Consider the following 13108-nt stretch of genomic DNA (forward strand, 5'->3'; position numbering starts at 1 on the left):
GTAAAGATTAGGATGGAAGAATGCAAACCCATGCTGATCTGAAACATCCACAAGCCAACAACCTCTGAGGATTGTGTGTGTGGAGGGGGAGGGGCGGTGAGAGGGAGGGAGGACGAGAGAAAGAGAGAGGGATCCAAAACTCTTCCAGCTTTCTTGAGCAAACCTTGGTTGCAACTGCTTACCCTCCACTATTCTTTCTAGATCTCAAAGAATCAGTTTCCAACTGGAAGGTGATTCCATGGGACTACGCTGGACTCTGATATTTTCAAAGCATTTTGCCTAGGTATTTCTCCGCAGTGACTACAAAAATGTTCCCCCCAACACCCCTGCGTGCTTTCCTGATAGCCTAGTTCCATGAGAGTTCTAGGTCTGATAAAGACCTGTCTCAGGTCCAGGGCTAGAATGGCAAAGATGGTTTGCAAACGTGCCAGAGCTCCAAGGGTTTGGAAACTGGATCTCAATCTTCCCATGTCAGCATTCCCACGTAACTCAGCAGACTCTCTAGCTCCACGAGGACAGGTCCCGTGGATAAAGCTCAGCATTGCTGCAAAGAGAGAGGTCAGCTAATACACAAAGGTGAGGACTTATGGGGTCAGCTGGTTGGCACAGAGCTGCCGAGGAAGGACCGTGCCTGAGCACGAACCGTGATAGAGTCTCAGGATCACTGATTATCACGGTGGACCTTGGGCTTTCCCTGGTTCTCATTACATCCCTGGGCAAACATCCTGGATGTAGTCTGTCTCTTAGGAGAAAACTGCCCAGATTCTTACTTCTCCAAAGGGCAGTTTAATTGTAGTGTTAAGAGCATGGACCCTGGGGCTAAAAATGCCCCAATTCAAACGCAGCTCATTACTCATAACTCTGTATCTTAGGCAAGTGAATTAAAATCTCTCCCTCAGTTTCCTCACCTGTAAAAAGCAGATGATAATAGAATCAGTGACAGAGGATTATAATAAGGATTAGATGAGATAATACTTGTAGACTTTCTTTTTTGTTGTTGTTGTTGTTTTTTGGCTGTGCTGTGTGGCATGCGGGATCTTAGTTCCCGGACTAGGGATTGAACCTGTGCCCCCTGCAATGGAAGTGCAGAGTCCTAACCACTGGATAATACTTGTAAAGTGCTTTAAAAAATATCTGCATGGGGCTTCCCTGGTGGCACAGTGGTTAAGAATCCGCCTGCCAATGCAGGGGACACGGGTTCAAGCTCTGGTCCGGGAAGATCCCACATGCCGCGGAGCAACTAAGCCCGTGTGCCACAACTACTGAGCCTGCGCTCTAGAGCCCGAGAGCCACAACTACTGAGTCTGTGTGCCACATCTACTGAAGCCCACGTGCCTAGAGCCCGTGCTCCACAACAAGAGAAGCCCCCGCAATGAGAAGCCCGCGCACCACAACGAAGAGTAGCCCCTGCTCGCCGCAACTAGAGAAAGCCCGTGCCCAGCAACGAAGACCCAACGCAGCCAAAAATAAACAAATAAATATATATATATATATATATATATATATATATATATATATATATATATATATATATATATATATCTGCATGTACCAAGTGCTCAATAAGTATTTGTTGTTATTCTTTGTGCCAAATTCTTGGAAAAGTATCATCGTCCATTAAAAGCGTTCAGGAATGTGGCTCTCTTGGTATTTTATCACGAATAGGTCTCATTTTGGTTAACAGATGTATTGCATGTTCTGTCAGACTCTAACAACCTTTACCCTGAGTGCTAAGATTTTTCTGCATCATATGGACTGCCTCATTTTCTTTAAACAGAACTGCCCTCCCGGAAGATTGTGGCCTCCTTAGGCAGGGCCCATTACTCTGCTGCAAATTTTCCCAGCCTGACCCAGTTAGAAACGTTCAACAGAAAATAATGCAATCGCACGGATGCATAGATTTGAAGACAGCATTCACACCACTCTAGAATTGACCACAGCTGGGTTTTAACTAGCCAGTTCCTTGAACACATTTAGATCATGATTTGGTTTAAAATATATAAAAGTCAGACAGGCACAATATTCAGAAGCACAACTATTCTCTAAGGCAAAGTATGTACATTCTAATTTCTAGCAACTGTTAATGGACTTGACTTACCCAGGGCCTTAGTCACCCCCCAACATTTAATTAAAGCACAATGGTAGGGACTTCCCTGGTGGCACAGTGGTTAAGAATCCGTCTGCCAATGCCAGGGACATGGGTTCGATCCCTGGTTGGGGAAGATCCCACATGCTGCACAGCAACTAAGCCCGTGTGCCACAACTACTGAGCCCGCATGCCACAACTACTGAAGCCCATGCTCCTAGAGCCCGTGCTCCACAACAAGAGAAGCCACCGCAATGAGAAGCCTGCTCACCTCAATGAAGAGTAGTCCCTTCTAACAGCAACTAGAGAAAGCCCGTGTGCAGCAATGAAGATCCAATGCAGCCAAAAAATAAATAAAAATAAAATAATCTTAAAAAAAAAGCACAATGGTAGTGACAGCAATGTGAATGCTGCTACTTAGTCTGTCCTGTGACGGGATGTCTCTACCCTTAGCCATCCATTTCACAAGGTATCTTTTATGGAAAGTAAGTTAAATGTGACAGGGTGGATGGCCCACCACAACTGCACTCAAATTTTCAAAGATAAACAATTAAAATAATATTTGCTTTCATTTATTATCTCTGATGCAACAGTCATGTTATATATCTCATTTACTTTTTTCAATAATCCTGTGACTTGGAGATCGTTGTTTCGAATTATCTATGGATAAACTGAATCCCAGGAACTTGTTCAGGGTCATAAAGGTTTTAGGTTTTAGAGCTGGATTTCAAATCTAGGTAACTCTAATTTTTAAGTCTAATTCCTTTCTTTTCCCGGTGTTATTTCTCTAAGTCCATTTTTTAAAAGGAAGGAGGTAAAGTCAACCTCATATCCATAGGAAAAAAATATTTTTAATAAGAAATAAGTAGGTACTTTTAATAAGTAAGTACCCATTCTCTGCTAGCATGGGCATTATATTTATTCCACCATAAAAGATACCTTGGCTCAAATAAGAAAACTTTTATTAAAGTCAACATTGTTATTACCTGTCAAATTGGCTTGATACCATACTACTAAGTATCTCCAAGTTCTCGATAAATATTAAATAAAAACTCTTACTCCTATGGAGGTAAGGGATATAAAGAGAGTTAGCTCTACAAAAATAAAGCAGAGAAGTTGTGGTATAGAAATGGCTGATACTCCAAGGAGTCAGCTCATAAATCCTGGGTTAATTCTAGTGGCATGTTCTCCACCAGAGACCTCGTAGCATGGGGCTGGTGGCCATACCTCTAATGCCAGCCCTTCATCCTTCCTTTTCATGCTTGTGGGGACCACAAGAGATGGGGCCCTCCCAGCTGCACGTCCTGCCTTCCCCATTTGTCCCACAAGGAGGTGCAGAATTGAATGGAGCTAGAACGCTCTTCTAGAAACCCTGGGTTTGATCCTGAAGCTGTGACTAGTCAAGGAGACTGCCGACTCTCATGGTCTCGACAAACTCCTTTGGAAGAAACCCCAGACAGGGACTCAGAGTGTATATGTGTGTGTGTGTGTGTGTGTGTGTGTTAGAACTTTCAAGAACATGACACCCAAATCACATGAATAACTTTTCTTGATCTTTTTGAGACATTCAACCAAGTAACAAGAAGTTTCTCTTTTTTAAAAAATTTTGTACATTTTTCTTTTAGCCGCCTATACACATATAAGGTTAACTAATCTTTTAACATTACCTTTATTTCAGAGTTTGGCAAAAATTGTGTGATTCTGTCACAGACATAGGAATCAGATGTTTCTTCCTGTCTTGGGAGAAAATTCCAGAGACCCACAGCTTCAATACACTTTCAGAACTTGTACAAGTTAAAATGAAGGTAGACTAAGTGCAAAGATAGTGTATACACCCCAAAACCAGGGCTTTAAAACCCTTTTACTGTGTGAACATGTTTCAGTCTTCTTGCCTTGAGCATTTCCTCACAGTGGCTTGGAGACTGGAGCATTTTAACACTCTTCAAGGTTTACCCCTAATTCCCTAAGCAGACCTGGCCATATGTCAATCAAAACTGAAACTGAAGGAAAGGTATCAGGGTAACCTGTTTATTCTAGGGATATATGGTATATGTGAACCACTCACAGTTCTGTGGGAGCTCTACCCATGCTTTTTGGGTCTTGTTTCTACGAAATACCTTTAGATGACAGCTGCTATATTCCAGGGAGACCAACAGGAAAAATCTGTGATTTTTTTGGAGAAATTTATAGGCTTTTTCTTCATGGCTACCTTGAATCTTGTAACTGATCATGCAGTTATCCTGAACTGATGTCTGAGAATCTGAGAACTGATTTGTGATCTGCTTTAAACATAGCACAGGACTTATACAATCCTGCAAACTAACTTCACTTCGGCTTCATTTTATTGCCCTATCCTGATTCTTCCTTTGCTTTAATTGCTATATCTAATCCTGCTCCATACCATATATAATACTATAAATAATGCATATACTATATAAAGAAATGCATACACTGTAAAATAGTATGCATTTTTTTCAGCCACCACAAATCCCTTTCATAAGGAAAAATTTAAGCAAACAAATAATAGAGGAATGAATTGTGTCCCCACTTGGTGGTGTTTTGCCCTTTAATTTGTCTTTTTATGGATCGTTCTTTTCTAATACGATGTTGAACTTCTCCAAATAAGATGTTGGAGTCCCTCAAAAAGGAGTGGGCAAAATGGGTGAAGGTGGTCAAAAGGTACAAATTTCCAGTTCTAAAATAAATAAGTCCTGGTACTATAACGTCCAGCATGGTGACTATAGTTAATAATACTGTATTGTATGTTTGAGAGTTAGGTCTAAGAGAGTAGATCTTAAACGTTCTCATTACAAGAAAAAAAAATGGTAACTTTGGTGATGGATGTTAATTGGACTTGCTGTGGTGATCATTTTGCTATAGCTAACATATGGAATCATTATGTTGTACACCTGAAACTAATACTGCACATGTCAATTTGCCTCAGTTGAAAAAATAAAAGCTAAAAATTAAAAAAAAAAGAGTGGAAGAGGCCGTGGTTCTTATTTCCGAGGGTACTCTCTGCCCAGTGGCCTAGTTTTTTCACTTTGCTTGTGTATACTGGCCTCTGTGTTCTCCAGCCAGTCAACCCCCCTTCTCCCCCCAGCCCCAGACAACACTCAGCAGTCCTTAACAATACCTGGCCCACCAGGGAGTTGAACCTACAGCACAGTCTGCATTCAAAGCCCTTGGTACAGCCTCGTACCCCTAGGACGTGGCAAATTGTATAACTATGCACGTTCTGCTTTGTCTCAGGGAAGCTGACAGGCCTATATGGAAAACATCGCAGACAGTGCTATGCCGAACAGAAATAATCATACAGAGCCTCCCCCAAGGAGCATTTAGGTCCGTATCATCAGTCTTTGTAACACGCCTATGAAAGAGGCAGGAGGTGCGTCCTCTCAGCCAGTGTTTCGTAAGTGAGGGAATGGGGCAGATCGTTGGGGAGCTTATGCGTGGTTGGGGAGAGAGTTAGGGTCTCAGGAGAGACAACTGAAGACCCCGGAGGTCCCTGCCACACTCAGCTGCATTCTGACATCTCCCATGCAGGCTGCAGCCTGAGCTAATGCAGGTTTCATCTTTTACAGGAGTGTTTAACTTTTCAGGGGACTGGAATACATACAGGCCATCCACATCTCTTTGCCCTCGGCTGTGCTTTCCAGCCCAGCTCCCAAAACCCCACAAGAAATGTCTTGTGCGGTCAGTAGCTGCCAGTGAGTTTAAATTCCAGGCCTCCAGGCAAAGGTTTTAAAAAAGGTCTCTGCTCCAGCTCACCTCTTCCAGAAATGCCCCCTGACCACCCAGCCTCGGGGTTTCCTCCCAGGCAAACCTGGCCTGTTTGCTGGGCCCCAGCACCTCCTCTGACACCTCATTCTCATCTGTGCTCAGTGGAGGGGCTGAAAATAAGGAGGCCTCAAAGTCAGCTCAGTCCCCAATTTTCCACCACACAGCTGTGCATAACAGACATGATTTTGCTTTTATCATTTGCAGTCTGAATTACTTTCTCCGTAAAGCTGCATGTCCCCATATGTGGCTTATTAACTATTTAAGGAAGCCGATAACAAATCTCCTATACCATTCTCTCCTACTTGTAGAACTAAGACCCATAATACAACAGTAGAAAAGCAAAATTGAGTAGAGGAGAAAAAAAGATAGCCAGATATCAAAATAGAGTAATAGGTAAGAAAATAAAAATAGAACCTCCTAGGGACTTCCCCTCGCTGGGGGTCCAGTCAGGGGTTAGGCCTCCAAGCTTCCACTGCAGGGGGTGTGGGTTCTATCCCTGGTCTGGGAACTAAGATTCCCACAAGCTGCATGACTTGGCCAAAAAAAGAAAAAAAAAAAAAAAAGAAAGAAAGAAAGAAAAAAGAAATAGAACCGTCTACAGAATGGCCTTTTCTCTGCAAGACGGAGACTAAACCTTTTTTTGGCACAATCTTAAAGTGATACAATTTTTATAATCTCCACCATGGGTTTATTTTTCAAATGCTTAGAGAGGTATCTCTTTAGGAACCCAAACAACTGCTGTGAAATAAACTATCTAGAAAGCAGAAAGCTGGAAAGTTAAAACTGAAAATCCTGTGCAATATAATCATTTAGGTTAAAAGTGGTAACAGTTTATGTCTACTGAGCGCTCAATATACGCCAGGCACTGTGAAAACATCATATGCATTACCTCATTTATTACTCTTAAACACTCAGGGAGTTTTGTCCATTTTACAGATGAGGAAACTGAGTTTCAGAAAGGTTAGGTAACTTGCACAAGGTCACGTAACTTGCGCAAGGTCACAGACCAAGGAAGCCACACAGCCTGGGTTTGAATCCAGGTTTATTTGTTGTTTTTTTTCCTGACTGTATGATGGTCACTGGCAGGTTTGGCAAGCTTCTGAAGTGTCTCCTGAACTACCACGTGAAAATTCACTTCTCTTGTGTGTAGCACCGTATTTCAATATCAAGTGTGTTTTATGCTCTGCCATGTCTAAGTTTTGTAGGAAACAAACCCACCTCGCTGAAGTCGGACTCCTAGTTTCAAGGAATATGGTATCAAATAAAACCGTAAATGTGAAAAACCTTTGGAAAATATAAAAGCAATCTACAGAGAAATAAGGATACTCCTGCTATTTTAAAATGTCAAGATGTATGTGATATGCACGATCATTCTCAGTTGCCCAGAATATTTTGAATCAAAACACCTGCTCACCTAACCAATTAGCACACCGGTAACTTGTGAACAAGCTACCTTATCACCTCCTCGTGCAACCCCCTGCTCTTGCAACTTATTTCTGGGCCACGACCACTAGCTTTCCCAGCGGGGCACGTTTATGTCACGAGCTTCTCTTTAACAGGCACAGAAACGCCTAACGTGCAACCAAGTGTGAAGGTGAAGGCGTATATATATGAGTTACAATTGGGTCACCACCAGATGAGCTGATTTACCGTACCGCCCCGCAGCCGGGGTTTTCAGGATACCCGTTAACAACCCCGCATTAACTAGCAGGGGGCAGGCGCTGATTAACGGCCCCCTTCCGTGTCTCACCTGATCTTCCAGGAGTTTCCAGCTCTCACGTGTGTGCGTGGTTTTGAAGCAGCATTAAAGCTGCTGAGGGCAAGAGGATTTAAAAGCCCCCTCGGAAAGAGCTGATCAGAGCTCGTTGCTTGTTCGACCGGAGGACTAAGGGGCTTTAATGAAGACAGACCACGCTCTAGAAATGGTGCAATTTCAGGTTTCAGAGAAGGCAGTTTGGGAGAGCCGCTGCCGCCTTCACTTCCTCCTTCCTCCCTTATTCTGCTAAGGAGAACCGAGGTAGCAGGAAAGGACAGTGTAGGCGCTCGAGGGGAGAAGCCAAACATTAGCCTGACCCGGGTCCTTGGAAAGCAACTGACAACAGGAAGGAAGCTTATTAACCCCTCTGCTCCCCCTCCCTTTTCCCGGGGTGAGAATCGGCTCCTCCTCCCGGGCGTGCGACCCCGGGGTAAAATGCAAGCGGCCGCCTGCTTTCCGCACCCTGCGCGCGGCGCCCGGCGGAGGAAGAGGCAGGCGGCGAGGGCGCCGCCCCAAACCGCGTGGAGCGAGTTCGTCTCTCCGGCGTGAACCTCCCGAGCGAGACGGCCTGGACCCCGCGACCGTCGCGCCGGCTGGGCACCGCAGGCGCCCCATTTCCCGGCCTCTCTTCGGAGCTGGCACTCTGCACCCCAACCCGTAGCCTATTCCCCCTCAACACCACGGCGCCACCAACCCCGGTGCCTCGCGCAGGTGGCGCAAACGCCCCCGCCCTCGGGCGCCCCCTGCCGGGAAAAGGGAAAGCGGCGGCGGGTGCGGAGGAGCCGGGCGCAGGGCGGGGAGAGAGCTCCGGCGCCGGGAAGAAGCCGGGAGCTTCCCTGATGGTGCCGCCGCCTCCGAGCCGGGGAGGAGCGGCGAGGGGGCAGCTGGGCAAGAGCCTGGGTCCGCTTCTACTGCTCCTGGCGCTGGGACACACGTGGAGCTACCGAGAGGAGCCCGAGGACGGCGACAGGTAAGCGCTGCCGGTCCCTGCTTGGTGCGCCCCGGCTTTTGGGGTGCAGGCGGTGCCCCTTCCCCCCACAGCGGTGACCCTCACGCCCTCGCTCCCCGGGCGCTCAACTGTTCTGGCCTACGTTAAACTCTGCTCCCGGATGAGACCTTCCGCGCCCTTAGCCCTGGCTCCCCCATGTGTGGGTCGGGGCACCGAGATACCCGCGCGCCGCATTCCTGCCGCCCTTCAGTGCCCCGCTTCTTCACCTTTTCTTTCGTTTGGGCCTGGGTTCCCTGCGTTGGCCCCTCGCCGGGCCCGCCCCTGACCCTGGAGTCCGCTCCGCGTCCGGGAAACCAGCGCCTGGTCGGCGCGCGGGACGCGGATGCCCAGCGCGCGCTGCCCTCCGCTCTCCAGCGGAGAACCAACTAAGTTCCTCCAACTTTTTCCACAGAGAAATCTGCTCGGAAAACAAAATCGCCACGACCACCTACCCGTGTCTGAAGCCTTCGGGCGAGCTCACTACGTGCTTCAGGTAAGTCTCGGGGCTCCGCCGAGTCCGTCCGTGCGCGCCCGGGCTGGCTGGGGAGGCGGCGCCGCGCGGGAGGGGCTTGGAGATCCGCTCGGGGGCCGGGGCCACGGTGGTGGGTGCTGGGTGAGTGCTCCTTGGTGCAGATGCTTTCTTTTCTTTTGCGTGTGGTTTCTGCGCCGGAGCAACGATGTGCAACTGAGTGTCGGCACCTAGAGTTCGTGCTCTAAGAACCTGAGGGAGGTGGTTTACTGCTCCCTCGAATACTTGCGTGATGGTTGGAGAAAATGTTGAAAGTTTCATAAAGCGGATCGGATTGTGGGTGTAAACAGTGCGGCATAGCAAAGGTGAATGGTTGGTTTTGCGTTTTGTTTTGAAAACATAAAGGCATACAACCGGGAAATACTTGGTCCTTGGCTATCTTTTGACCTTCTGCCAGGACAGAGTGTGACCCTGTCACGGCCTCTGTGGGCAGGAGGATGGGGGAGGAATGCGGGCCGTCGATAGGGTTAAGTGAAAGCAAAAAGCGTCAGGATGGTTGAGCCACAAGAAGAGGATCAGTCTTCTGAAAATTCAGTTTACAGAGCCTGGGTGCTTGTTAAAGCTAAGCATGAAGAGGGCTAGGGAATCTATAGTATGAAAAATGCTCCCAGGTGGTTCTGATTCTCAACAAGGTGAATCACTGTTCCCTGCTTGCAGTTTTCTGGAGGTGAGGGTTGACTTGTTGTCACCGTAGGCTTCTGTGCCAGCGCCCTCAGTGGAAGGAGGCACCCACCATAAGCGCTTATGAGTTGCCTGCTTTTTAAAGGTTCTGTGTGAGGTACAGGGATCAGACACTCCACCAGACTCCACCTCTGTCTCTGGGAATCCTGCACTGTTTGGGGTGCCAGGCTAAATATTGGGTAGTACAAGATAACACAGCAATCCTCAGACGTGAACTTGAAAGAGAAGGAAGTTGCACTAATGATATGGTAGCAGATAAATCCTTTGAGCTGTAAAAAAAAAAAAAAAAAAAAAAAAAAAATTGCATGTGCTCAAGGGTTCAGGTGTAAGTGGTTACAGGGCTGGTCAGTTTAGGGGTACAAAGGCACCATCAGTTACATCACGTACCATGCTGCTTAAGTGAAGCAACAGTCAAGTCTTAGCCTTGGGAAGGGCGCCTTCTCTGGGAAGTGGGTGGTGACACTGAACGAGACACGTGAGTTAGTGGGGAAGAGGGAGTATGGTTCCGTTGGCAGGTGAAGACTTGGCGAGGTTAACTGCGTAAGCAAGGTCGCCCATCTGGAGACCTGACCTGGGGGTGCAGGCTCCAGGACTCTGCCAGGTGCCAGCCCTGTGTTCCATCCACACTCTTTCTCAGGACACATGTTTCCCCTTGTCACCGCAGCCTACAACCTCTAATCTAACATGGAACGTGTCCCTGAGATGGTTTGCTCATTTATTTGGTCCCGGAAGGTCAGACTGCACATAAATCAGTGACAGTTACAGAATGCATGTCCGATTTTCAGAAACCATTGGTGCCTGATTAGTGTTCTAAGCTGATTTCATTCGTTACGCTGTTACTTGTTACGCTGTTAACAATTTAAAAACAGTGTGGTGTTTTTCTGCACTAAGCCTCTGTAGGAGACATTAGCAGTGTCTTGGTATGTTTTCATTAACAGCCACTCAAAGAAACAGCTTATGAGAGCTAACAAAAAGGATATCTTGGGGCTTCCCTGGTGGCGCAGTGGTTGAGAATCTGCCTGCTAATGCAGGGGACACGGGTTCGAGCCCTGGTCTGGGAAGATCCCACATGCCACGGAGCAGCTGGGCCCGTGAGCCACAGTTGCTGAGCCTGCGCGTCTGGAGCCTGTGCCCCGCGACGGGAGGGGCCGCGATAGAGAAAGGCCCGCGCACCGCGATGAAGGGGGGTCCCCGCACCGCGATGAAGAGTGGCCCCCGCTTGCCGCAACTGGAGAAAGCCCTCGCACGAACCGAAGACCCAACACAGCCAAAAATAAATAAATAAATAAATAAGAAAATCCTTTAAAAAAAAAAAAAAAAGGATATCTTATTTCTAGGAGAAAGGAGCTTAGAGGAATTGGGAGGGTGTTTTCAGCTGAAGAAAATGGTAGTGGTCCCTGTGAATATTGTTTCTTTGGTTTTCCTTTAAGAGTTCTATGTGCACTTCATTGGTTTTATACAATTGCCATAGTTTAGTACCTTCCTAGAGACAGTCAGTTGGCAGTTGCTGCCCCCATTTTGAGCCCCAAGAATGGAGGAACGCTGTGTGCTCTTCGGTTTGTGAACTCTAATTGTCCTGGCCCTGTAGACCCTTGCTACTCCCGGTGTGGTCTGGAAACTGGCACAGGCATCTTCTGGGAGCTTGTATTGTCTCGGGCCCCTGCCCAGAACTCCTCAATCAGAACTTGCATGTTAACGAGATATGCATTAAGGCTTGAAGCGCTGCTCTAGAAACCCGTTTCCTCACCCGAGTCATGGTGTAGACCTGTTTGGACAGATCCTCAGGAGCTCAGAGGCCCCTGCAGATGAGTTAGCCCTTCTACCACAGTAACGTAAAATCAGACAAAGAGCCAGCCTTCCAGGAAATCGGACTCATGGACTGTTGGATGACCCTTAATTAAAGTGAAAGTAACGTAGCAGAACTACTACTGTTCTGGGAATGCTTTCTGACTGCCTAGAATCCCACTCTTAGCAGATGTCTCTGGTGAATGGCTTTTTGTAGAAGAGAATGCATACCGGAAGTCACTCCTGAATTTAGAAGGTGGTCTTTTAACACTGGCTTTCGAAAAACCATTGACATGGAGGTATGGTAGGTGTAACATCTGATTTACCATTATTCCTGAAAGTCATATGGAGACTGAGGTGATATGGAAAAGAGATGGGGTCCGAATACTCTGTCCTGGACCCCACCACGCTTGTACACTTCTGTTTTCCGTGGTTTTACGTAAGCAATGCCTTTCCACTTAAGCCTTATATTAAATGACAGTTGGAGGATTTACTATATATTCACCACTGTCCTTGCACTTTACGTACATACAGCTGTAATCCTCAAAGCCACTCTGCAGCACGTGTGTTGCCTCAGTTTTACAGAGAGAACCGAAGCTCGGATTAAGTGCACTTGCCCAGGGTCACAAAGTTAATACACGGGAGAGCCGAGGTTCAGACCCAGGTTTGTCTGACTTCAAAGTCTGGGCCCTTTCGTCATCCCGGTGGTGTCTACAGATGTGGCTGAACTTTCCAAATCTGGCATCTAAGTAAGGAAGAAAACTATCCATTTAGAGGCTATAAACTCAAAAGAAGTAGATAACTCCAGCAGCCACCATGACCACAGTGGTTTTCTGAGTTACGATTGCTCTTGATCTGTCTCAAACAGTTGAGCTTACATTACCATGTTATACACGACGTTGGGTTCCTACATGTATAGCTTTCCTTCCTTGTAGGATTTCATCGTAATCACAGGGTCTGTCTCTAGGGACTCTACCCCAGTGTGCATTGAGCCAAGTCCCCAAAGCTGATGAAACACTGAGCTAACGCCTTTGGCAACTTAAGCTTAGAGGGCATGTTTGCTCAGTGTTACACTCTGACATGGAGCGTATTCTTTTACCAGTAGTTAAGATTTCAGAGTGTGTGTGATTTATCTAGACTCTAAATTTATCCTAGCCAAAGCAAGCCCATAAAGTTATCATGGCATTTACCCCTCTTGTGGCTATTAAAGTTCTTCCTACAAGTTAACTTTTTTCCTCCTTTCCCAGACGACGTAGTTTTTGAACAAAATGTTTGTGTTTACCTTTTCTTTATGGGGGTCTCATATCAAGAAAATGATGTTAAAGTCTTTTTAAAAATAAGAAAATGAGTGTAGGAAACATCAAGAAATCAACTTGTATTGAGTGAGTCTGTGTCCAATAAACATGCTAATTAACTCTTTGGATCCATTAATCAATTAAGGTCTTGAGCATCTATTATGAGCTTAACATAGTCCTAGAAAATGCTTGAGCGTAGTCCCTG

At 46.6% G+C, this 13108-nt stretch overlaps 1 protein-coding gene across 3 annotated transcripts in view; it reads left to right on the forward strand.

Moving 5' to 3' along the window:
• The first annotated feature begins 7641 nt into the window (after positions 1-7641).
• CCBE1 (collagen and calcium binding EGF domains 1) overlaps positions 7642-13108 on the forward strand; it is a 241519-nt gene continuing 236052 nt past the window's right edge. For all 3 annotated transcript variants that reach the window (XR_009005008.1, XM_007191995.3, XM_028168972.2), the window contains exons 1-2: positions 7642-8595; positions 9026-9106. Coding sequence is in view for 2 of the 3 variants with exons in the window: in XM_007191995.3 (XP_007192057.1) it covers positions 8465-8595; positions 9026-9106 (212 nt within the window). In the remaining variant the exon portion in view is untranslated. The remainder of the gene's footprint in view (positions 8596-9025; positions 9107-13108) is intronic.

The sequence above is a fragment of the Balaenoptera acutorostrata genome, chromosome 13 (assembly GCF_949987535.1).
Source record: "Balaenoptera acutorostrata chromosome 13, mBalAcu1.1, whole genome shotgun sequence".
In the NCBI taxonomy this organism is placed as follows: Eukaryota; Metazoa; Chordata; class Mammalia; order Artiodactyla; family Balaenopteridae; genus Balaenoptera; species Balaenoptera acutorostrata.